The sequence below is a fragment of the Ictalurus punctatus genome, chromosome 22, assembly GCF_001660625.3.
Source record: "Ictalurus punctatus breed USDA103 chromosome 22, Coco_2.0, whole genome shotgun sequence".
NCBI lineage: Eukaryota > Metazoa > Chordata > Actinopteri > Siluriformes > Ictaluridae > Ictalurus > Ictalurus punctatus.
In genome coordinates this window covers 14,579,890-14,604,172 of record NC_030437.2, presented here as the reverse complement: position 1 = coordinate 14,604,172, position 24,283 = coordinate 14,579,890, and the positions used below count along the sequence as shown (strand labels likewise).

Genomic DNA, 24,283 nt, shown 5'->3' with positions numbered 1-24,283 from the left:
TAAACGTGTTGTTTATTTCTTCCGGGATTTCCATGTGATTTGTGCGCATATGTTGCGGACTCACGTAATCTAAATAACTAGAGTTGTTTCACATTATGGGTAAATTAAACGTCGTTGTGCTCAGATATCTCTCTCGAGATGATTTTCGGGTGTTGACGGCTGTGAGTATCTTTTATCATATCTTGATAGCTAACATGGCTGATCTGTCTGAGACTGACTTGATCAAACTGACCGAGACTATAAATCTACTTTACAATCATGTAAGCGGCATTAACATTGTGCCGTGAGTTTTATATAGATCCATAGCAATCACGTGGTAAGAATGATAACGATAATATGGAATATGACAGAGGTTTCCAACCCTGGTCCTGAAGTACTCCATGTCCTACACTTTTGAGGGTTTTCCCTGCTCTAATGAACCCATTTCAATTCACAGAGGGTTAATCCAGGACCAGGGTTGGGATCCTGTGTATTATGATCAAATGTACTTCCTATTTTCTTCTGCTTGATGTTAAAAATCTTAAGGAGTGTTCACGAGGTCTAACTGATTTTTTGTCTGCGAGCAGGTTGAAATGGGAATGAAGAATCACGAGTTCGTCCCGGTCAACTTGATCGCATCCATCGCGAGCCTGAGACATGGAGGATGCAATAAAGTCCTGAGAGAGCTGGTCAAACACAAACTGCTGGCCTACGAGCGCACCAGAAGTAAAGATCGTCCGTCTGTTGATTGCTCTCGGAGAGATCACTCGTTTACTTTGTTGTCTGAGATTCTGTCTCGAGATGAATTGTGTTTAACCTGTCAGTGCTGTTTTGGTTTTGTTTTCCAGCTGTGCAGGGATATCGTCTGAACTATGGTGGTTATGATTATCTGGCTCTGAAGGCGCTGTCATCTCGAAATGTCATTTTGTCTGTGGGAAACCAAATGGGCGTCGGCAAAGAGTCTGGTCAGCATTATTGTTTTCTTTCTCATTCTAGGCCACAGGTTCACAAACCCTGGTCCTGAGGTACCTCTTGTGCTGCACAGTTGAGTGTTTTTGCCACTCTTAACACACCCGCTTTAGATGTGTTGGAACCAGGGGAAACACTATGTGCAGAACAGGGGTACTCCAAGAGTACTCCAAGGGTTGGGAAGATGTGGACTATTTAGTCAGAGTCATTATTTACGCTGATAATAATTTAACCGTATGTATTTACACTTGTAGCTAACTGGTTTGAAATCCAGTTACTGTATTGTAATTACTATGCATATCATCTCATAATACTTGATCAGCTTTTTTGTGGTGTTTTATACTGGACATGGTTGCTGCCCGGAGATTAACCCGGCCTGGGAATTGGACTCAGAACAATGCTCAAACCTGGAGCGGTTTGTCACTGCGTAACTGAACGTCAGTAAAAGAAGTGTTGTAATTTTATATCTTCAGTGAACGCGAGACCAATCAGACAGGGTTTGCAGGAAAATGCGTGGAAATACTCGTGTCTTATTGGCTGACAATCTCTCAATTCTCTCAATTCACAGTCAGTTAGTGCGAGGGGGAAAATGGATATACACCGATTTATGGTTTTGTTTTGTTTTGTTTTAAACCAGTAAAAGGGTTGAATCTGAAACATTAACATCCTCTCATGCTGAGGAGGGAAAACAAGGTGTGCGAATGTCTGTATGTGTTCCGAGGTACGTGAACATGATATGAGCAGAGCATAAGGACCGCTAACATAATCTGCATGGCACTGTAGCAGCTAAACCCATACAATGATAGTTTTTTTGTGCCTTATCTTGGCTCATGACACCATACTAGCCTAGTCTCGTGTCAGGATAGCCAAAAAGTTTTATGATGAAAAGATATGCTGGTTTGAGACGTTCGAGTGGCTGAATTATTCATGTGCAGATTATATGTTCAATCAAATCCAAACCCTTCCTTCCTTCTCCAGGTTTCACTTTTTTAAAGTAATTAGCCCTCACATGCAAGAAAAGAGTCTATTTAGAAATATGTTTTTTAATAGTTTTTACATGGCTAACAGTCTATCTAACGTCCCTGGTTGCTGATTAAATTCATGATTTTGCAAGCCTCTTTAAAAAATAAAATAAATAAATAAATAAATCCTTAAAAGCCCAAACTTTGGGAGTTATGAACCATGTGTATGATTTATATAATGTGTTATATATATATATATATATATATATATATATATATATATATATATATATATATATATATATATATATTATACATGATTATATATGTATTTATTTATTTATTTCTGTCAAATTTGGTTTCAGATGAGAGCTCTGTTTAGATTTATAGTAGCATTTAAACATTTATAACATTTAAATTTGCCTTAAATTCTTCCTGAGTACATTTTATATTTATTATAGCATTGTTACATGGATCATTTTGACTTCATTCATTAAAATGTATGAATTGACCAGACTTCAGTGCGGTGTCCAAAGAGCATGGACTAGTTATTAAGGATGATGAAATGAGAAACATGTTTTTGTTTTTTTTGTCCCCCCCCCCCCCCCCCCCATTCCAGACATTTATATCGTAGCCAATGAAGAAGGGGAGCAGTTTGCTCTGAAGCTCCACAGACTCGGAAGAACATCTTTCCGGAACCTGAAGAATAAACGTGATTACCACAAACACAGACGCAACATGTCTTGGCTCTACCTGTCCCGGCTCTCCGCCATGAAGGAATACGCCTACATGAAAGTAATTTTCATGCCTCGATTTCTTAAACAGGTTCACTAATTATAATGAGCTGAGGATTTCGGTGTGAGACAGACCCTTTTAAGACAGAGATGTAGCAGTACTAGTGTATTGTGATTATAGGTATCCTTGCTTGAATCTCTGCACAAAATACTATTCTCATATGCATTTAAACTACATGCGTATGTAGTTTTAAGGTCAATCTATTTTACTCAGGAATGGGTATAAACACGTATAAGACACAAGTCTAGTGCACCGCATTCAATTTTTTTCATTTGGAATAATATATTTAATAGTGTTTTATTTCTGTACAGGCCCTGTATGACCGGGGCTTTCCTGTTCCAAAGCCAGTGGACTACAATAGACATGCGGTCGTTATGGAGCTCCTCAATGGCTATCCTTTGTGAGTTGATTATCTGTGTAGTTATACAGTCGGCCTTCTGCATTCGTAGGTTTAAAATTCACGGATTTGATAATTCGCGAGTTTGCCATCAGTAGTTAAATGGGATTATTATTTCTTTAGTAAAAAGTTTAGTAAGTCATAAATGCATAAAATATATGTATTATTAATCTAATTATCATTTACAACCATAAATGTAGACACACATTCATTCTAAAAAGTTTCACTTCGCGAAAAGTTTCATTGTGCTAAAGAACTGTGGACTGGGCACTCGGACGCCATGCTCTTTGTCTTTGTCCGCACTTCAGGACTGCAGTCTGAATTTGATTTGACATTTTAATGATTATTGTCTTTCTGTGCTAGGTGTCAAGTGCGTGAAATTCAAGACCCTGCCTCATTGTACAGTGAAATCATGGAGCTGATAGTCAAACTGGCCAATCATGGACTTATTCATGGAGATTTTAACGAGTTCAATCTGATGCTCGATGACAACGATCACGTAACAATGATTGACTTCCCGCAAATGGTGTCCACTTCTCATACAAATGGACAATGGTGATTTTTTTTTTTTTTTTTTTTTTAAATAAAAAAAATTTATACAAAGTTAGGAGTTAACTAATCCTTTTTTTTCTATTCATATTCAGTCTGTAAAATGAAAATCTGTAGGTAGATTAATCGTTTTAAAATCAAAGTAATGGATTAAAACTACATCTTAGCTTATTGAATTTTTTTTTCTCAGGTATTTTGACAGAGATGTCAAGTGCATTAGAGACTTCTTCATTAAACGATTCAACTATGAAAGTGAGCTGTACCCGACGTTTAAAGATATCAGGTAATTATTTTGCATGTTGTGTGTTAAATAAAATGTACATCATAGCGTACAATACAGTTGCTTGTATTTTCCTCTACTTTCAGAAAAGCCTGCTCTCTCGATGTCGAGATTTCAGCCAGCGGTTACACCAAAGAGTTGCAGCAGGACGACCAGCTTCTCCACCCAGTCGGCCCTGAGGGTGAAGAAAACCTCAGTGAAGATGAAGACGGCGCTCCTGAAGCAGCAGAGCCTGTTTGTGAGGAGTCTATTGACATGGAGGAGTATAAACATGCTATTCTGGAACTTGAGGGCCTGAAGATTGGGAATGAGACCTCGTCCGGAGAGACACACACAGAGGAGCAACATGGAGAAGCGAGCTCAGGGAAGGAGCTCTGTTCTGACGGCGTTAATGATTTAGTTACAGACAGTTCCAGAAGATTGGAAAACAACGAGGAGTTTGAGGACAATGAGGACAAATGCCCGGATTTGGTCGATCTTTCAGCTTACAACAAAGAGTTCAAGCCTTTCAGGTAACATTACTCAATATGATTCATCAAGCAACAGTTGATCACTTTTTATCTCTTGCAGCCATGAATGAGTTTATTTTGCCAAGCACACTAGCTGAGCATGTTTGCTTGCTCTGATTTTCACAGAGATCAAGATAGCTTACTCCATGTGAATGAGCACAGACAAAGAACAACCAGTGAAATGTCCATCGGAAGCGTCACCAGCCAGTCCACAATTCCTCAAGTGAGTAGTGAGTGGCTACTGGGTAAAAAATAAAAAGGTAGATATATATAAATTTATATATAATTGATAATGAGGATCAATGGATGATATTTGTAAGTAGACACATCACAGAGATGCATTTCTATTGTGAATATTTATATCCGAGTACAAAAGTTTATGCACCCTTGTTTTGAACCAAAAGATTTAATGTGGTTTGTTTTTATTGTATGTTAAGTTGTTGCAATAAAAAAAAATCATAAGTAATGTAAATTTGAATGTGTATTCCACTTTCAAATTTCAGGCTTTTCAGTTGTGGGCTTTTATAAAATAATAATAATAATTAAGAAAAATTGTGAAATCTCACACTTTTATTGTTCTACAAGAGTGGTCGTTTTTTAAGGTTTATTTTTCTTTTACTTTTGGCTGTGTATTTGTATCCGCATTTCTTTTGTTACTGAATTCTACTTTTAATTATTGATATTTGTCTTTAATGGCTTTTCATATAATATCTTTTTTATTCCTTTTTTTTTTTATAACTGTGAAAAGTTAATTTTTTTTTTCTTTATTCATTATTTTCTTGTAATAGTTATTTTTTTTCCAGATTTCCACTGAAACCTGATGACTCAAAGCAAACTGCTTGGGAGGCATAAGACACTTTATTCTATATTCTAGTAATAAACTAACTAGAGCATGTCAAATAAAATACAAACTTTTGAGTGTGCAACTAAAGAGAACTGTTGTCAGATTCACAAAATATAAAACTAAACTGTAAAAAAGATCTGAAAGGTAAATCGTGTGGCATACACTTCCAGAATTCCTCACATGCAATTTTTTTTACTCTATAAAACCAGACTTAACTGTGCAAAACTTAATGTCTTACTTATGCCGATGTAAATATTTGTGATATCCGTGAATCTCTGTCATATGTCTACTTACCAAAATGGATCACAGACTCTTCATCGTATTCAAATTGAGGCAAAGGAGCTTCGTCATCAATAGGAAAACATGCAGTTTGATTGAAGACTGTAAATAGAGCTATATGTATAATTTTTTACCTACTCAAATTGAATGAGAAGTTATCTTTTGCATTATACTGTATGTTTTATTGGTGTATTCTTGAACAGGTGTACTAGTAAATTAGTTAATATAGTTAGAATTATCTGTGGCATATCCCACTAAGTTGACACTCTTGAATGTTGTCTTCTACAGTCGGTGATCAGACAGAAAGTGAAGAAACAGCTGACTAAGGAGCAGAAGGCTGCTCAGAGGAGACGCCTGCAAAAAGGAGAAGCCAACCTGGTGACTAAAGAGAGGAGAGAAAACCTGAGCAACATCAAGAGTAGCCTGGAAGCAGCCCAGTTCTGGGGATGAGGACATAAAGGACTGGTTTACCACAGCATAATCTTGGACTGGACTTCATCTGTGTGTATGACCTTGCCCTTTAAAACTCACTTGGGGGGCATTTAATTAAGCTGCATGTAACATTAATAAATTGTTTATATTGAATTTCTAAGTGGTTGTTATTTCTGCCAGTTTTGTTGCGTGACCTCATTAATGGCACTCAGTTGCAGCAGAAATATGTTTTAGTTGTATGAATTTACAGCTATGATGTAGCAATGTATATTTTAAGAGTAAAAAAAAAAGTATGCTCGTATATCATAGTGAGGACAGCTCGATGAAGTTTAATATTTAAATGCATGCACAAGGTATCAAATTTTAGATTCATATACTAAGAAAACATTTTCATCAAACGAGCGCAGTCTCTGTTTCAACAACAAAAACGGATAGATGGAAGAGTTTCTTAGTTCAAATATTGCTCTTATAAAGTGAGAGTCAAAATCTTGAACTGTTGTTGCTTTCTTTAACACAATGTGGTTAAGAAAATAATACGGGTTTAGTAGAATTAACAAACGTTATATAATCATTGTAGCAAATGTGTGTGAGGTCACATTTCACAAAATGCCCTTGATTTGGCTTTATGAATAAACAATTTGTACAATATTATATACAATAAAATCTGTTTAGATTGTGCATGTTTGAATTATAGTCAAGTAAGATGTATAATTTCATCTTTAGCTAAATATTTCTCCCATAAAGTGTATTTGTGTTAGTTAGTTTAGGATTTTCTGTCTATCCCTTGTTCCTCATTTAATTGTGCACGTGAGTGATGTCTCGAGGAATGTTGTAACTCTGAGGTTAAGAAGATTCAGTCCAAAGCCTAGTACTAGCAGGAGAAAATTGAAGTGAGCATAAAACCACAGTCGTGAGACCTCACACACACAAGCTCTGCTGCTCAGTCCTGCCACGACTGGACCCCAAAATCCCCGTTTTGTTTTTTAAATCCTGGACCGCTTTAAGGGTTTCCAAGAAACTGATACTGTATTTCCACTATTTAAGTGAAGGTACAGTATTTTAGGCTATCTGAAAAGAAAAATGTGTCAATGCAATGGTCAGAATAAAGGTTCTAATTTTCAGACTGGAAATCTGTTTAAAATACACTGGTGGAGGATGTTTTCTGGTCAGCAAAAATATCCTAAGCAGGAAGATTTTCAGGAACCTTTTTTTGGGGGGGCAGTGTCATATTTTGACACCGTCTGGAAATGCCTAGAATTATGTTCCATAATAGGGCCATAGTGTTTAGCACATTTGCCTCGCACCTCCAGGGTTGGGGGTTCGAATCCCACCTCCTCCCTGTGTTTGCATGTTCTCCCCATGCTTTAGTGTCCTCCTCCAGGTACTCTGGTTTCTTCCCCCAATCCAAAGACATGTGTTGTTGGTTGCTTGACATTTCTAAATTGTCTGTAGTGTGCGAATGGGCGTGTGAGTGTGTGTTTGATTGTGCCCTATCACCACATCCAGGGTGTCCCCTGCCTTGTGCCCTGAGCTCCCTGGAATAGGCTCCGTGCAACCCTGTTTAGGGTAAGTGAGATGGATGGATGTCCCATAATGGGCAGATCATTACAGGACTCCCTAGCAAAAGAGAAGCTGTTATATTAAACCATTACTGATATTTCCATCCATCCATTTTCCATAAGGCTTATCCTACACAGGTCACTGGGGAGCCTGGAGCCTATCCCAGGGAATTCGGGGCACAATGCTGGGGATACCCTGGATGGGATGCCAAACCTGCACAGGGCACAATCGCACACTACGAACAATTTAGAGATGCCAAACACCCTACAGCACATGTCTTTGGACTGGGGGAGGAAACCAGAATACCCGGAGGACTACTCATATTTATAATAGATATTTACTTCATATTAATTTAAAAACATTCCCTAAAACTTATTATTCTCTGTTAAAATTCCTCGTTAAAAGCACGCAAGAATGACTAGACAAAACGTGAAAACTCACTGAAGCAGTTTTGCTGCTTCTCTCTGGGGAACGAAAGCTAATATTTATCACGTGACAAGAAATGACAGGGCTATAAAATGCCAGAGCCAATAACGTTCCATATGCAGATATAGGCCACGCCCACTTGGATGACCGTTTGACTGTTTCCAGCGGAAAGGGCGGGGCGTTTGTGTTCTTGATAGCGTTTTCTGTTATGAATATTTACAACGTCCGTATTTCATGATGTATTTTTCTGAAGTCTAGTGCCATTTTTATGGAGAAAATGAAAATAAAATTTATAATTGTCCCTGCTCGGGTGCCGTCGGAAAGTGAAGCGTCACGTGACCCTTTGGTTTGCGAAAGAGTTTCCGGAAGAACCCCAGACCAAAACAAACATACCAAGTGGAAGGTCCTATGGAGCTCGTTATTAGTCCAGTATTTGTAAGTGTTGACACTTGTGTCAGTTATGGTGAGTGTTGTTTTTAAAGATAAGTGTTTTTGATCTAAACCAGTATAACTTTAACTAAGTGAGCACTACGTTACAGTAGATTATTAACTTGTTTTTCGATAAGCAAGGTAAATACTGCAAACAGTGAGTGTACGCCTGTTTGCCCATGGATGCCCATAAAAACATCAGACTTCAGGCGCTTTAAAAGGTGTTCTATGCATTAGTCAACAGTTTAGTTAGAAAGAAGATTTAATATCGTTAGGTAGATATTGTACACACGAGAATTGCTCTCCATTAACTATTTTGTTGTTGAAGGTGCTTCATTATTTCACAGGAAGTGTGTAGATGTAATCAAACTGAACTGAACTGAACTGAACAGAGGAGGTCTATGTGTATATGTAAATATGGCTGAAGCAGTGAGACCAAAGAAATCAAAGGCAAAATCTTCTGTCAAGTCACAGGTAATAAACAAAAACAAAAAACAACAACAACCCCAAACACCTCTGTACACCCTGCTGGGGGAAAAACCCCAGACTCCATCACAGAAATTCTAATGGTTTCCACTACAATACCATCAGCTATCTATTAAAACCACTACAATTAATAGTCCTTAATAGTATCCATTGGACATAACATGCCACCAATAGAAAGCAAAATTGCCAGTAGAGACCCACAGGGACCTACAGTTTCCATTAAAACCTATACAATTCCCATTAAAACCATTACAAATTCTATGAGGGTTTCTAGTGGGGGGTTTTTTTCAGCAGGGCAAAATGTATCTTATCCTAATTTGTTATTGTAATTTCCTTGCTAAAGGTGTGAGGTTATTTCTCTTCTACCATAGGATAAAAAGCAGACTCGGAGCCTACGAAAAGCTGCTGGACCTGTCGTACTAAACCCTCTTGCTCCTGAACTCACTGCTGAATTTACAGACATTCCTCTCAGTCTTCCCCCTGAGCCGCCGGTTTCTGCTAACGGGCCTCTGAATACACTGCCCTCGGCAGACCAAAATGAAAAAGAGGAGGAGGATCAAAACAAAGATCTTATGTTCGATAGATCTGATGCTGTAGAGATATCGTCTAGCACTGAGGACACAGCATCCAAGCTGTTATCACAAGACCCTGTGATTGAAATGGGCCAGTATTCCACGTCATCTCAGTTGAGCCCGTGCGATCCGGAAATCTTTAGCACTAAAATTGAGCCGTTTGAAGTGTCTTCTCTTTATCCATCACTCCCTGTTCCATCTGAACCCCAATTCCTGGTTGACATGTCCTCTGTTACCACTGACTTACCACAGACATCTCTTATGCCTTTAGTAGTTGAAGCTGCAAACACAAACACAGTTGAGCAAATCAGTCCAGCTCCAGCCATTCTTCCTCTGGCTGATCAGGAGATTTCACCTCCCAGCCTAGTTCCAGTGGAGCTAGCCAAAGTCGAGAGACCACAGGAAAGGCTGTATCCAGAGCTGCCTCGTACATGTCAGGAGGTCCAGCCGTTCACCAGCGAGCAGCTCAGGATGTGGGAGCCAGGTTCCTGGCTGGAGAATGTTGAGCTTCATGCTTCAGAGTTCCAGGCCATGGTTCATCAAGAAGGCCATGAGCTTCATGAGCTGTTGCTGAATTACTGGAGATGCCGGAAGCAGCTGGTGCAGGCACAGACTGAGTTACAGGCGACCGTTTCGGACTGCAAGAGTACACAGAACCGACTGTGGAGCTTCAAGGATGAACAGCTCACGCTGCAGGTTGAAATATGACTTCTTTATTTTCCTGTTAGGGTTATGAGTGATCTACTGCGGTTAAAAAAAACCTCGAATAGTTACACTGGTGATGTTAGAATCTAGTACACAATACTGTTACAAAAATATTTTCATCATCCATTACCAACGTGAATTATGCTGCAAGCTTTGAAAGCAATCATTCAACAAGTCAATTTAAATAATATTTTAACCACCAGAGTGAGTGTTCTACCACATTCAGCAATGTAAAATTGTAGACACTGTGAATTAACACAAACTGATTTAGTATCTTTATTATGTCCTGTATAGCAAATGTACAAATAATGTATTTTTAATAGCAAGGTTTCTGTTTTGAACTTTGTTTATTCTGACACTTCATAAAGTAGACATTTAAAGCTTCATTTGTGTGATCAGGAGTGTATTAGCTAATATAAAACAAACATTGGGGTCCAATATGGGCAGCTGTGGCTCAGGTGGTAGGACGAGTTGTCCAGTAATTGTAGGGTTGGTGGTTCGATTCCCGGCCCACATGACTCGACATGACGATGTATCAAGACACTGAACCCCAAGTTGCTCCTGATGGCTGGCTAGCGCCTTGCATTGGTGTGTGTGTGTGTGTGTGTGTGTGTGTGTGTGAATGAATGGGTGAATGAGAAACAGTGTAAAGTGCTTTGTAGAACCAATTCACAGATTTTACTTAATTACTGTAAGTAACAGATATGTCAGATAGAGAGTGTTGGGATATATTATATTATAATATAATATAATTATATATTATATTATCCGATATAAGCAGTGAAAATAACCAGTTTGAAAGTTGGCATCTTCCTTTCTGAATGGAATATAAGTATTCTCTAATCACTTTGCCGACGCTTTGTCTTTATAATTGCTTCATAGAAGCAAGCTCATTGTGTATGATCCCTTTTTGATTTGGCTCTGCTTTGGAACCTCTTAGTTGTAATATTTATTAGTAATGCACTGAAATGAGAATTCTTCAAAAGTCAGCGCACATTTGACTGAAAAATGAAAACTAACTTTTGATTAAAAAAATATTGATGACCTTTTTCTTTGTACTTTTGTATAAATTTTAATAATCTAGCAGGTATGCTTCTAAAGGAAAGTTTTCGTTTAAAAATATTTACAAGGTAATGAAAATTGTACATGGTCTGCGTGTTGACATGGATATAGGCTACATTTTTTCGTCAAAACAAATCAGCTTTTTTACTCCACTGTAAAAAAAAAAAAAAAAATCTGTAATATTTACACTGCCTTTCTTGTTGTTGTATATCTTCTAGCCAATAATTTGCTTGACTACTTACTGTGTTGTTCTGGACACAGACAGGATCATAGCAAAATGTCTTCCATTTGTTTCTTTTCAAAGTATTTTTCTGTTGCTTTTACTATGTTCTGGATTATTGTCTTGTTACTGGATACAGTCCATTTACATGCTTGGAATTCTGTTTTCTGTAGAGAAATTGTGAGTGTACAGTCACATTTTTCTTGTTTCATTCAGAAACCAAGGGGGATACAAACTTTTGCACCTAAAACGTTACAAACTTTTGAAATGAATTTCAGGTTGTTTATTGTATGCATGCTGTAGTGTATAGGATGCTTGTGACACAGGTTCTTTCACCCCACAGGGTGTGTGCGCTGACCAGGCCAAGGTGTACGGCTACCATCGCTTCCAGCAGGTGGTCCTGAACGAGGCGGTGGTGGCCGAACTGAAGCATCTGTTCAAGACCAAGGCCGAGCTGCTCCACCAGACCATAGCCCTGCACTCCTACACCTCCGTCCTGTCTCGGCTGCAGGTGGAGTCTTATCTCTACAACCTGCTCAGCACCAACCCCATCACCAGGAGTGTGGCTGTGCACAAGACCGGCCCAGGCAAGGCTACTGCTAATGTACTAACTTGTATAGTGTATCGATTTCAGGATTGGCTACGTGAAATAGTGTTTCTGATACTCAGATATACCACTTGGCTTTTCTAGATGGTCCAAAGTCACAGCCATCTTCTCTAAAGCCTTTAAAGGAAAGCATCAGTGTGCTGTTCAGCTTTACCCGTCGGGTTCTTGATGACTCTCAGTTCCAGGAAGACATTCATCTGTGGTTGGAGAGATTGGTAAACATGCTACAGGAGTATTTATATAGTTTTATACATTTAACATCGGTATTGTATTTCGTATTTATTGCGAATTTAACCATCGCTGACAAATCTTGTGTATGGACACCAGTGGCATGATCATCAATGACTTTGCTGGGTTGTGCAGAGCTGATGTAACAGTCATCAGGTTGTTCAGAGTCCTGGAACAGAGTTGAGGTGTTTAATTGTCTACCCAATCTAATGTACAGTAGATGTCTTGGCTGCATGTGGATTTATATTGAGGCATGTGGCATTTTGGGTTCATTCATTGTTTCTTTGTTACCGAACTGCCATTTGGTTCTGTGTTGATTCTTTGCCAAAGAATGCTTAATCCTTAAACAAAATAAGTAAATGATTATCTGCCTAATTACTGATAGCATGGCATCATAACTATAAGGTTCTTCGCATGACATTATATGGAGTTTTATGGTGCACTAATGTGAATTCTCAAAACTACACTTGGTTTCTAGGGTATTTCAGTAAGATTAATTCAGACTTGTATCCTATTGAAATGTTGAGCCTCATTCTGTTAATATTTATTTATTTATTTATTTATTTATTTTTGCCAGATGCTTAAAACCAGAAATTTCCACCTGCTTTGGGGGAGCCCGTGTTCAGCATTGAATTTATTTGTGATTCCACACTCAACAGTAGAGCTTAATGGTTCATATGACACTCTGGGCTTTAAGAATGAGCAGTTTGTCATAAGTATTTCTTTCTTCTTCTTTTTTTTTTTACCTAGCCTACTAGGTTTAAATGTTTTAATTTTATTGTGACAGTTGTATATGGTGTTTTAATATCAAAAAGGCTTTAGCTGTGCTGTCCATTTTATCTCTGTACCAATGTTATTTTGGAGAGGTATGAATTGTTTGCCCAGCAGTTGTCACACCACCTCTTTCCCATCGCCCTGCTCACCAGCAGCTAAACACAGAGTCACGATACTCTACACACAGAAACCCAACAGGGTTCTGACTAATCTTATAATATATTTGTGGTGATAAAATAAATGATTTGTTTATACTGATTGAAAATGTCTAAGTCATGGGGTGAATGGAACGCCAGTGTAATGCGAGAACAGGTTAAAATATGATCTTCTTAGCCATGTTTAGTGACAAAATATACCGGCCTGGCTATTAGAAACAAAATTAGCCCGTGATTGTAGCTGTTATATGACCGATAACCAAACGAGAGCTTCCTTTTATTTATGGATTCATATCCGCGTTGCAAACACTAGCGTAATGTTATTGCCGTGATTATTTGTTTGTATAAATGTTCTACAAAAACAGTGATATAAAGACAAGAGGTTATCACTAGTGCTCATGCATCATTCCTATCAGTTCTGGTCACTTGCTTTATGCTTGTAAGTGGTCTCTATTAATAGATTGTAGTTTTCTATTTTTTTCTCCCTATTCACACTTCATCACCTCTATGTGTTACCCGTGTGTAGGTATCTGTCCTTCATCGAGTGGGCTCAGCAGCAGACCATCTGTACATCCTTAACCATCTACTGTGTTGTCCTGCAGGAATCCGGAAATGGGCCGTGCCCTTTTTACAGGTAGGAAGTAGCTTAGGAAGATGTAAAAACAAATCACAACTAATCAGTTGTACCTTTAACGATAGCAAAAATATAGGAAAAGAAAACATGCAAAAATGTCATTGTTTTGTCAGTTTCTGTCATTTTACTGGTTTCTCTCTTTAGATTAAAGTGTTGGATAATCCAACTGGACTTTACCACTTCATGCAGGCATTGGCTATTCTAATGTCTCCTGTAAGGTAAGGGTCTCTGCCTTTACAGAACAAAGCTCAGCTTGTTCTCAAAACCTGTTCTCAGGTGACCTCAAAAAGCAAGCAGTGTGTTCATTACATATACTATATATATCCCTACTCTGGCTTAGTTACTCAAAGAATATCAATTTCTACTATTTATTTAGCATATTAATTTAGATAATGTGTTTGCTCTGATAATTACCCAAAATTATTATTTATAGGGTGTTGCCTATGTGTTTATACAGGTGCATCTCAAAAAAATTTGAATTCCGTGGAAAAGTTCTTTTTTTTTTCCGTAACTTAATTCAGAAAGTGGAACTTTCATATAATCTGGATTCATTACACATAAAGTGAAATATTTAATTTCTTCTTCTTCTTCTTCTTCTTTTTTAATATATATTTTTATTTATTTAAACATTTAGGGACCGGGCGGATCTGATGTGCCATATGAAGCCCAGTGATGTAAAAATGAACAACAGCTATTCAGGACCTCCATCTAGTATCTGGACCCTTGTAGATGAAGGTGGAGAAGAGGTTAGTAGCTGCTTTAGGCTAATACTACTTAATACTGTCTCTTTTACCCCTTGCTGTTTTTTTTTTTTTTCGTAAGTGGTGGTTAATGTATAACACAACCTTTTTGTTCATTAGCACTCTTCTGAGTGTGCAGCAGAGTTTGTTTTCTCTTCTAAACCACATTGCTGCCTGACACGTAACATTAGCAGCACACGATAATCACAAGGACTTCTTCCTGTCTTCATTTACGCAACACTTGCAGTGCAATGCAGTGGCTGATAAAGGCTTTAACAGTTTCAATTTCTATTGCTCAGGAATAATGAGGGTACTCGTGGCATAACCTTCTACTGTTTGTTTCACCTATAAACATTATAGAATTCATATTATATTTGTTCAATGAACTTTTTAAAGCCCAGGAAGACATCTTTGAAGTATTACTTACTTCTTAGAAAAGGTTTTATGTTCAAATTAGGCTTCCATATTATATGTTTACAAGTGGAAAAAGAATTCCACTGAATGACTATTAACAATTTTTTTTTTTATAGCAATATAAACATTGTAAATTTAGGATTTTCTGATTTCCTTTCTGTAAGACCAAGGTTTTGTATATGTATAGGTTTGGACTTTGTTCCCATGGGATATTTATTCCAGACATGGTAAAAATAGTAAAAATATCTAGAAAATAAACATTGCGGATTAACCTATGACCAGAAAAGGGAGGTATTGTATACGAATATGCAATTAAGGGGGCATTAAGGTGAGGTATTACAGTAATAATTTGCTTTAGTCCTGTAGCCCTGTTTAGTCTCCATTATTGCCAATATATTTAGATGCTAATCAAATATTGTTTCTATATTATTTGTGTCAGAAAATAGTAAGGTAAAATCCAGTAGTCTTGTGCAAGTCCAGTCAAATAGTGTGACAAGCATCCATTTAACATGTAATTATCAAGTATTTTATCACAGATATTTTTATCTGCTTTCAGGATGAAGACCCAGAGACAAGCTGGCTATTGTTATCAGAAGATGACCTTATCGCTCTTCTCTCTCAGTTTCCATTTGATGAACTTTTTAAACACTTACTGGGGATGTCCTCAAAAGGTCAGTCATGGACACCAACCTGCGCTTATATAATAATCATTTAATGTGTTGGATTTTAAGTAATTTCATAAATTCTAGCTGCATTTGCTTAAATAATAAAGCAAACAAGCCCTGATCAAAATAGATGACATTGACAATCCTATGATTTTATATATTTATATATATATATATATATATATATATATATATATATATATATATATATATATATATATATATATATATATATATATATATATATATGTACTAAAGTCTTAATGTGCATCATCAAATGTACATGAATAAATTATTCATTTATGGATTCTTTAGGCAGTTACCAACCTCAAGCCACCACAAGTCAGAAGATGATGAAGATATTTGCTTTTGGCTCTTCGCTTGTTGAGCTGCTAGCGGTTGGTCTGCAGACCTACAACCGAGCATGTTACAGACAGTTTGTGAAGAGGATTGGTCACATTATCAGGTCAGCTGAATATTGTATCAGTTATTTAATCCTTTGTTATACTAATTTCCCTGATATTTTCAGCCCAAGAGTTCGTACAGTCAGAGGTGAATTTGCATTTCCTGTCCTCTTTTGCATTGTTCAGGATGACTCTGTGCTATGTGAGCGATCACTGGGCTCAGTATGTCAGTTTAACTGGAGTGAGCAGAACCACCATGCAGGAACAGTCATTCTCCATGGAGAAACTGCAGGTGGAGTTTGACCATCTCTTTCTACGTGCAGTCTTACATGTTCTCAAGGCTAAAAGGTGAGATTGCTTTATACATGCAATTGATCGCTGTCTTGTTAAATAAGCAAAATTTGACTGTTTGAAAATGAATAGAAATGTATGCATTATGGAGGCTCACGGTGGCTTAGTGGTTAACACGTTTGCCTCACACCTCTGGGGTCGGGGGCATTGAATCCTGCCTCTGCCAGGGCTTTGGGCGTTTCCTCCGGGTACTCCAGTTTCCTCCACCAGTTCAAAGACATGGTTCAAAGACGCTGTAGGCTGATTGGCATTTCGAAATTGTCCGTAGTGTGTGAATGTGTGTGTGATTGTGCCTTGTGTTAGGTTGTGCTGGCTCAAATTTAGCCTATTACCCAAAAACACTTAAAATTCAACTTAGAAGCCAATACTCACATCTACCTCTGAGCCCAGTTGGCACAACCTTGTATAGGATAAGTGTTATGGAAAATGGATGGATGGATGGATGTGTTATGATTCCAGGATACTGATACTGGAAAAGTATCAAGCTAGCCACAAACTACTTTAACAATACTTGAATTGGTCAATTGTAAATTGGTTTATTATGTGGTGTGAGAATTCTAACTTTATACACACCCAGCGTAACCAGTGTAGCCTGGACTTTCATAGAAATCACAAATCCACAAAATCCTTACAGTAAAAGAGCTTTTGGTGTTGAACAGTACAATCAATTACTAGATTTGTCAAGTAATTTTCTCTTTCACCACCCTGTATACCTCAGACTTGGCATCTGGCTCTTCATGTCAGAGATGCCTTATGGAACTCTGTCCAGCACAATGCTATGGAAGATCTTCTACATCATGCAGTGTGCTGAGATGGATGACTTGGATCGGCTGGGCTGCAGTCTGAGTGTGGAGAGCTGCATCCAGAGCCTCCAAGGTGACAGTGCTTTACTAACAAAACAACTGGGAGCATAGTTAATTTACAATTAGATTACAAATCTAGCCAACCAGTCAGTAAACTATTGGGACATTGTATGAATTGGATTAGTGTTTATATGGCATATAAGAAAAATTATGATTAAACTTAAGTTCAACTTAAGAAGAAAAAAATGCAATATGGTTTGTTATGGGTGTGTATGAATTCATGTCTGTGTCTTTATCTGTTCAGAACCAGGTCACCAGGAAAAGTTTGAGGCCTGGCTGTCAGAGATAAATAGTTCAGATGGAATTTGCTTGCTGACAGCGTTTGCTCACATGGCTCAACCCAAACGCACTGACGCAGACCCAGAGTTTGTCAGGACCATTGTACTGGAGATATACAAGGTGATTTCATTCCCACACATACCCACTACGTTGTGGGGGCTTTTACAGTTCAGTTTAGTGCAAACGTGTGCACCTGCTTTGTTTTCTGAATGAAAAAAGTAAACATGAACCTACATGTTACAGTTTATCAACAAAACAAAAATTCCATGTTCATTCAAAAAGGTAAAACCTGTTACAAGAGGTTCGTCAGTTGTGATTAAGTCATCAGGTGTCATTATTAGCAAGCACAGAAGTTTACACTCTTGTTGACATGCTCTTGTTTATTTGAATGCACCTCATTGAAATCTTTAATAACTTAAAACCGCTGACACGTGTTTAAGCCTTATATAAAGCATGAACAGCTCAAGCTCAAAAGTAGTTTGCAACTGCAGTTGTGAATAAGTGGGATCAAGAAAAGCATCACAAGACCTAAAACAGAAAATAATGAGCTTTCACAGAACAGAAGAATGGACACAATTACCAATGATTGGTGGCTGTGGTGGTTCAGTGCTTAAGGCTCTGGTCTACTCATCAGAATGTTGTGAGTTCAAACCCTGGCACAAACAAGCAGGCCTTTGAACATGGTACATAAGCCTCTCTGCTCCACAGGCACTGTATCATGACTGATCACGCACTCTGGCCCAAGCTGGAATGTGCAAAGAAAAGGCTTTGACTGTACACTACCGGTCAAAAGTTTAGACACACTCATTCTTTATTTAATTTCCCCCCCCCCACATTTTATAATAATAATAATAATAAAGTCATCAAAACTCTGGAGTAACACAAATGGAAGTATGGGAATTATGTTGTAATTAAAAAATCCAAAATAAATCAAAATAATTTAGTATTTTAGCATCTTCAATGTAGACCCCCCTTTTTGCCTAGAATTTCCAGAAATGTATTCTTGGCATTTTCTCATCTGATTTCTTGAGGAATTTCCCTGAGATGCTTTTCAAACAGTATTAAAGGAGTTCACACCGACGCTGGACACTTACTGGAATATTTCTCTCAGAGTCATCCATTTAAAATTTTGTTTGTAAATAAAATGTTAGTTTTCTAATGAAAGAAATGAATATGTAAGCACAATTATATTTTTGATTTCAAACATTTAATCATACACCTTCAGATCAAAATGTTTTTAAGATCATGAGAAATATTTCAGTCAAGCGTCTCCAAACTTTTGACCGGTAGTGTATATGTGACAATAAGGATACATGCAAATTGATACAAAGTCTCCATCAAAGAGTGGAAGAAAAATAATTAAAACTTTGAACCTGACTATATTAAAAAATAAAGTTTTTGTTACAGGAATCCTCTTCCATTACCATTTTCTTATTCCCTTGGGTGTTTATTCATTGTACAAGAGCTTTGGCTAAGGTGTAGTGCATTCAGCTGTATAATCTTGACTTGGCTGCAAAATCCCAAGAAAATTCATTCAGTTATTCACTTTATTCTTTATTCTTACTCAGGTGTCTTATCTCAGCGTGACCACACGGGAGATCTTCTCTAAAGTGGGGAGAGAGTTACTAGCTGCTATAGCCACAGCTCACCCAGGCGTCATTTCCATTCTGCTCGAGAGGCTAAAAGAGACAATTGACAAAGTCGGCATGGTGTGTTACTTCAAATACCTCAACTCCTTCAGTTTATTTTAAATCATAAAACATGCTGTTAATCATAATCATAAGTAACACCTGATTGTAAGTAATATGCTGTTTGTTTCTCATAGTGAAGAATCAGAAATTTGATTGGTTTTTGGTTTAAATAAACAGTAGACTGATGTTTGTTGTTAATTAGAAAATAACTAGTATTTCCATTTTTCATCCAACACTCACCCAATATTATCTCCTCAATGTCTGCAGGTGTCCTTATACCTGTTTAAGGAGCTTCCTCTGCACTTGTGGAGCCCCAATGAAGATGAGGTTGGAGTGATTCGGGGTTGGCTGCTGGATTACAGCCTCTCTGCAGTGGAGAATAAACTGGCCTGCATTATCCTGGAGGGTCTTAACTGGGGATTCCAGCCTGTGAGTGAGCACCTAATCTGCTTTTCCCAGCATTTCATGTGCTGTGTAGTGCAAACAGGGTTTATATGTATGTGTTATTTTGAGAGGACTGGATTTCTGGACAACTACAGAAGGGTGTCAATATCGATTATAACTGATTTGCATAGGATAAGAGCTCTTAAGAGCTTTAGAGATTGAAGTTTGTATATGATGCGCACACAGTTCACCAAATCATTTCCATATATAATAGGTACATCTCATATCTTCAAAAATAAACTGTTCTTTGTTATATAGCTTTTAATATGGCCTTTATTACAAGTAGACTGGTTTGTGTTCAGATTGGGATTGAAAATTAGTAGATTACAGTCCCATTATTTAGAGCATGGGCTATTCCTGTGCTAGAAAAACAATACCTTACCTTAAGCCTCCAGTATAGCATCAGAATGTTGTCTGTATGTGTGATTTTGTATGTGTTTTGTCTTTAGAGTGGCTGCCTTGCCCTGCCTGCTGCATTACACAGTGAAGTGGCGCTGCTGGTGGTGGAGGCTTATCAGAAGTACCTTACAGACAAACCGTATGCTGGCATCATCTCAGAAGGCCTCAAGCAGGTACTGGTGCAGTTTTTCAAAAGCCAAAGTTGTAAAAAGTCATGTAGCATGCTTATCGGATGCCACTATGTTAAATAATAATAATATCGTCTTATCTGATATCGTTTTTTCTATCTATAGAAACGATTTGTTCAAGGATAGGCATGATGTCTGATTACTTTACTGCTTCACTTTTTCCTTAGATGTCTTATCTAGCCAATATCATGCGTCTGGGCCAGACTCCAGAGACGTCCTTTAACCAGTGGGCGTGGGACCTGGTGCTGCGGCTTAAGCTCCACACCAGTGAAAGGAATCCCCAGGGTGCCTGGTGTCCACTGCCTTCCTCCGATGTGCCTAATGTGCCGGAGGTCACAGACTCGCCCACCATGCACCCGGTGCTTAAAGCCGTCAAAGCAGGCATCCCCATTGGCTGTTTCCTAGCACTGGACATGAGCACCATTGGGCACAGGTTTAGAAATCAACTTAAAAAACTATGACATGATGTAACACTCCATTTGATATTTTTTAGTTGTTAGAGTTTTGTGTGTACATGTTAATTAATTATTCTTGTTGGTTTGATTTACTGTTTCTCTTTCTGCAGTTTAGAAAAGTTTTGCAGTGAAGGCATTCCCTTGCTGAAGATCTTGGTTCAGTCTCGCCACCTCAAAGCTGCGATCCATGTGCTGGAAAACATTCTACCCATGGCCTATCACTGCCCCTTCTACCTCCTCAAGAATGAACAGTTAGGAAGCATTCATGTTATTGTATTAGAAATATTCCACACTTATATTTCTTTTGTGATTTTTGCCAATGTAATTAACCAAATGTAACTAAGAAGTAGTAGATGGTACAGAGTATCAGATGTTACCTTTTGCTATAATATTGCTATAACTGTTCTGGTAGTCCTAAAGAGGGCACCATAAACTGGATTCCTTAAATATTAATGACATTAATAATTACACAAAAGACAGATATGACTCTATTTAGACCTTATTTCTAATGCTGTATTTTCTATCTTACAGATTCCTGAACTGTATCCAGCTGTTTTTGCAGCTTGACAGTGGGACACCCCAGGGCGTGACCCAACAGGTGACACTCAAGGTGGCCCAGCATCTTATTGGCACCTACAGTTGTGAGAACATCAAGCTTCTTAATAGCATGATTCAGGTAGGTTTCTATATTGTTGTCAGTACATTTTCCAGTAAGGTCTATGAGTATATGTGTAACGTGTGGTTAAAAATCTATGGGAAGATGTAAAAATATGTCCTGTATAGGTCCTCTCATTTTATTGTGTTTCAGGCTCAGATTCTGGAGAGTTCCAAGGTCGACAGAGTCGGATCCGTTGCCGTTTTGGAATTCTGGATGCAGGCTTTGACCAGTCAGAACCTCTGGCACAGAGACAAAACCGTTCTGTGCCTACTGGACCATCTGTGTCGTGCTGCTTTCCTGCACCAGCAGGAGGAATGTCTCCATAAACTGCTTTACCAGCAGCATAAGGTAAAACGTGCCATTCCAATTGGTGTATAATGAAAGAGAACATAATAAGACAATTTTTGCAAAAATGTTTTGTCTCCCTGAAGAATGCGCTAGGTTACCATGGTGATAAAGGTCTGTTGTCATCTCTAATGGGTTGGATTGTGGCTGGAAACATCACTCCTTCCTTTATCGAGGGCAATGCTCTGAGTGGTGAGGTATGTATATTGTGCGGAATTTTTGCTGTATTGATTAAAACACTCTCTTTCTTATACTACATTTACAGTAATGCAAAAAAACAAATAAATAGAGCATGATTAAAAAAAAAATGGTGATCTTCTAATGATATATTGTTAGACAGCGTAACAATTAAAAACTCATAATCCATACCCCCACACAATATGTCTGTAGGTGTGGTTTGCTTGGCTAGTTTTAAACATGGAGTCCATCTTTGAGGAAGACTCTCAGCTGCGACGCTGTGTGGAGCATGAACTTGTCTCCAACCCTGCTCTCACCCCAGACCAGGCTCTCAAGGTTCATTTTATTCCTTGTCCTTCCTCTGCTCTCAACCAAGCCTAGGCTCCAAATTTAAATTTGGATGGACAAGTTTTATTAAGAGGAAATAATTATATTATCATTGGTAGGCTGTTATGAATTTTTTTAAACATAGAATGGAGAAATACAGTAAAATATCAAATAAGTCTTACATTAAAGTTCATTCTTTTAACGCTTGGAAATTGACTAGCACAGAAGATAGCACTTTTTAAAATGTATTCAGTCCCTCCAGGATTTAGCGATTTTGAACTTTTGAATTAATGCAAAATCAAGCACACTCGCAAAATTCTGAGGAGCTTGCCATTTTAAAAAAATTGTCAAAAGTCTGTGCAAAACAATTTTGCGCAATAGCAATTTCGCCAGTTAAAGCAGTTTTCCACCAAAAAAGCACAAAAACTCGGCAAGTTGCATCGCAAATTATTTTAAAAACCCGCAGCTAAATCAAGCAATTTTAGGCTGCATCAATGGCAAGAAAAAACCTCTGTTAAATCCTGTATAGACTGTTTTTTTTTTTTTTCTTTATTGTGCCAGTTTATTATTAACTTGTTCATTTTAAAGTATATTCTTTAAACTACTAAATTGATGTCAAGTTCTTTATCCAGGTGCTTTGTTAGATTTTGAAAGTGTAGTATTAAATGTTTGTACTCACATACCTACACATTGGATTTAACACTTTAATCGTTTGGTGCATTATTGTGCTTCATTAGAAAGCTCAGCTGCGCTTGAAGCTGCATGTGGTGCCTTGCCTGCAGAGGCTCATGGTCTATCGGTGGGCTCATCAGGCCTTGGCTACATCAGCAGATCACCCGCTTCTGCCCCTTATCTGGCAGAAATTCCTTCATCTCTACCTTCGCCAGCCTGGCCCAGAGTTCGGGTGGGTTTCTGCTGTTCCATCTGTTACAACATTTCCTCTACAACTGAATACAGTTTTAAAAGTCATGAAGTCAATGAGGACATCTTTTCTGTGTGATTTTTTTTTTTTTTTTTTTTTTTAGACTGGAAGCTAAAGGTTGTATTGGGAAGCGCTATTTCCACAGTGCTGCACACATCACTCTGCTGAAGGAGCTCAAGCAGCGGCTGGTGGAGGTGTGTGACTTTCACCATGCAGCTGGTAAGGCACTGAAAGTACCGAGTCCATCCAGTGAGGGAGAGGCTACGCCAGGAACCCCTATAACTCAGTCCATGACCTCTCCTGAGCTGCATGTTGAACTGGTTAGGTATGTCCTCATGTTGGTGACACTGCAAAAACGACATCCGAAGTGAAGTGAAAAGATATTAAAATGTAATACTTCTATTCATGATATACAGTGTACTTAATGACATTATGTAATGAGGTACTGTAATGTATTTGTGCTATGTATAATATTTATTTTTTTTGTTTTTAAATGCATTTAATGGTAGGGTTATTGTATGTATTATTAGATGTCATTAATACACAGAAAGCCTAAAATGTGTTTATTTATTTTTTTTGTTTTTTTCCAAGGCTTTTCAGTGCCTTTGCACTATGGATGGATGATGAAAGCATACAGAAGCAGGACTTGTACTTGCCCTCATTGCCAAAACAGTACAATGCCCATCGGCTGGCCACCATTACACAGGGCCACCAGGTAGGACCCTACCAGAGGGTTTTCCTCTTTGCTCAGTAATACATTACTGTTATAATCATAATTGAGTGGTTTTTAAAGACATATTTTACCTAAGAATATTAATGTGATTAATTATATATGAAATCTTATGTTTTCTTGGATGATAATAGTCTTTTTTAAACATGTTTTTGTGATTATTTGTATAGGAGTATTCTAAGTAATCTAAGTAATGTTACTTTAATCAGACTCCATCAACCGAAAATATATGATACCACCAGACAGACTATTGTGTGTATTGGATTTCTGGTCATTATTATTTATTTATTTTTACATTTTTGCCCATATTTGTTTGGTTACACATTACACTCTAGGTTATAATTACAGTTCTCTGAAACAAGTGGAGATTGTATGAGA

At 37.9% G+C, this 24,283-nt stretch overlaps 2 protein-coding genes across 5 annotated transcripts in view; both read left to right on the top strand.

Moving 5' to 3' along the window:
- riok2 (RIO kinase 2 (yeast)) lies at positions 1–6,148 on the top strand. The gene is made up of 10 exons (XM_017452501.3): positions 1–161; positions 567–705; positions 828–944; positions 2,530–2,705; positions 3,017–3,105; positions 3,466–3,657; positions 3,842–3,934; positions 4,018–4,443; positions 4,567–4,663; positions 5,852–6,148. The coding sequence occupies exons 1-10, from the start codon at positions 96–98 to the stop codon at positions 6,011–6,013; spliced, it is 1,557 nt and encodes a 518-aa protein (XP_017307990.1). The 5' UTR covers positions 1–95; the 3' UTR covers positions 6,014–6,148.
- Positions 6,149–8,173: 2,025 nt separating this feature from the next.
- epg5 (ectopic P-granules autophagy protein 5 homolog (C. elegans)) overlaps positions 8,174–24,283 on the top strand; it is a 30,191-nt gene continuing 14,081 nt past the window's right edge. The window contains exons 1-25 of one of the 4 annotated variants that reach the window (XM_047149741.2): positions 8,174–8,444; positions 8,758–8,884; positions 9,268–10,164; positions 11,799–12,042; positions 12,147–12,277; positions 13,746–13,853; positions 13,998–14,071; positions 14,488–14,599; positions 15,564–15,678; positions 15,988–16,138; positions 16,263–16,424; positions 17,146–17,303; positions 17,535–17,689; positions 19,138–19,278; positions 19,528–19,689; positions 20,154–20,276; positions 20,459–20,724; positions 20,857–20,997; positions 21,278–21,422; positions 21,555–21,752; positions 21,836–21,946; positions 22,140–22,262; positions 22,991–23,157; positions 23,279–23,500; positions 23,767–23,890. In XM_047149741.2, the coding sequence (XP_047005697.2) occupies positions 8,828–8,884; positions 9,268–10,164; positions 11,799–12,042; positions 12,147–12,277; positions 13,746–13,853; positions 13,998–14,071; positions 14,488–14,599; positions 15,564–15,678; positions 15,988–16,138; positions 16,263–16,424; positions 17,146–17,303; positions 17,535–17,689; positions 19,138–19,278; positions 19,528–19,689; positions 20,154–20,276; positions 20,459–20,724; positions 20,857–20,997; positions 21,278–21,422; positions 21,555–21,752; positions 21,836–21,946; positions 22,140–22,262; positions 22,991–23,157; positions 23,279–23,500; positions 23,767–23,890 (4,287 nt within the window). In that variant the 5' untranslated portion in view covers positions 8,174–8,444; positions 8,758–8,827. Of the gene's footprint in view, positions 8,445–8,738; positions 8,885–9,267; positions 10,165–11,798; positions 12,043–12,146; positions 12,278–13,745; positions 13,854–13,997; positions 14,072–14,487; positions 14,600–15,563; positions 15,679–15,987; positions 16,139–16,262; positions 16,425–17,145; positions 17,304–17,534; positions 17,690–19,137; positions 19,279–19,527; positions 19,690–20,153; positions 20,277–20,458; positions 20,725–20,856; positions 20,998–21,277; positions 21,423–21,554; positions 21,753–21,835; positions 21,947–22,139; positions 22,263–22,990; positions 23,158–23,278; positions 23,501–23,766; positions 23,891–24,283 lie in introns of all 4 variants that reach the window. The other 3 variants (XM_053674334.1, XM_047149739.2, XM_017452109.3) reach the window with 3 other exon arrangements.

What these genes read in the sequence shown, in the direction of transcription:
- riok2 (XM_017452501.3), top strand. Translation starts at nt 96, where the DNA reads ATGGGTAAATTAAACGTCGTTGTGCTCAGATATCTCTCTCGAGATGAT. An exon ending in GGGCGTCGGCAAAGAGTCTG is followed by an intron (nt 945 to 2,529) that starts GTCAGCATTATT and finishes CCCCCATTCCAG; the next exon opens with ACATTTATATCGTAGCCAAT. An exon ending in CCGACGTTTAAAGATATCAG is followed by an intron (nt 3,935 to 4,017) that starts GTAATTATTTTG and finishes CTCTACTTTCAG; the next exon opens with AAAAGCCTGCTCTCTCGATG.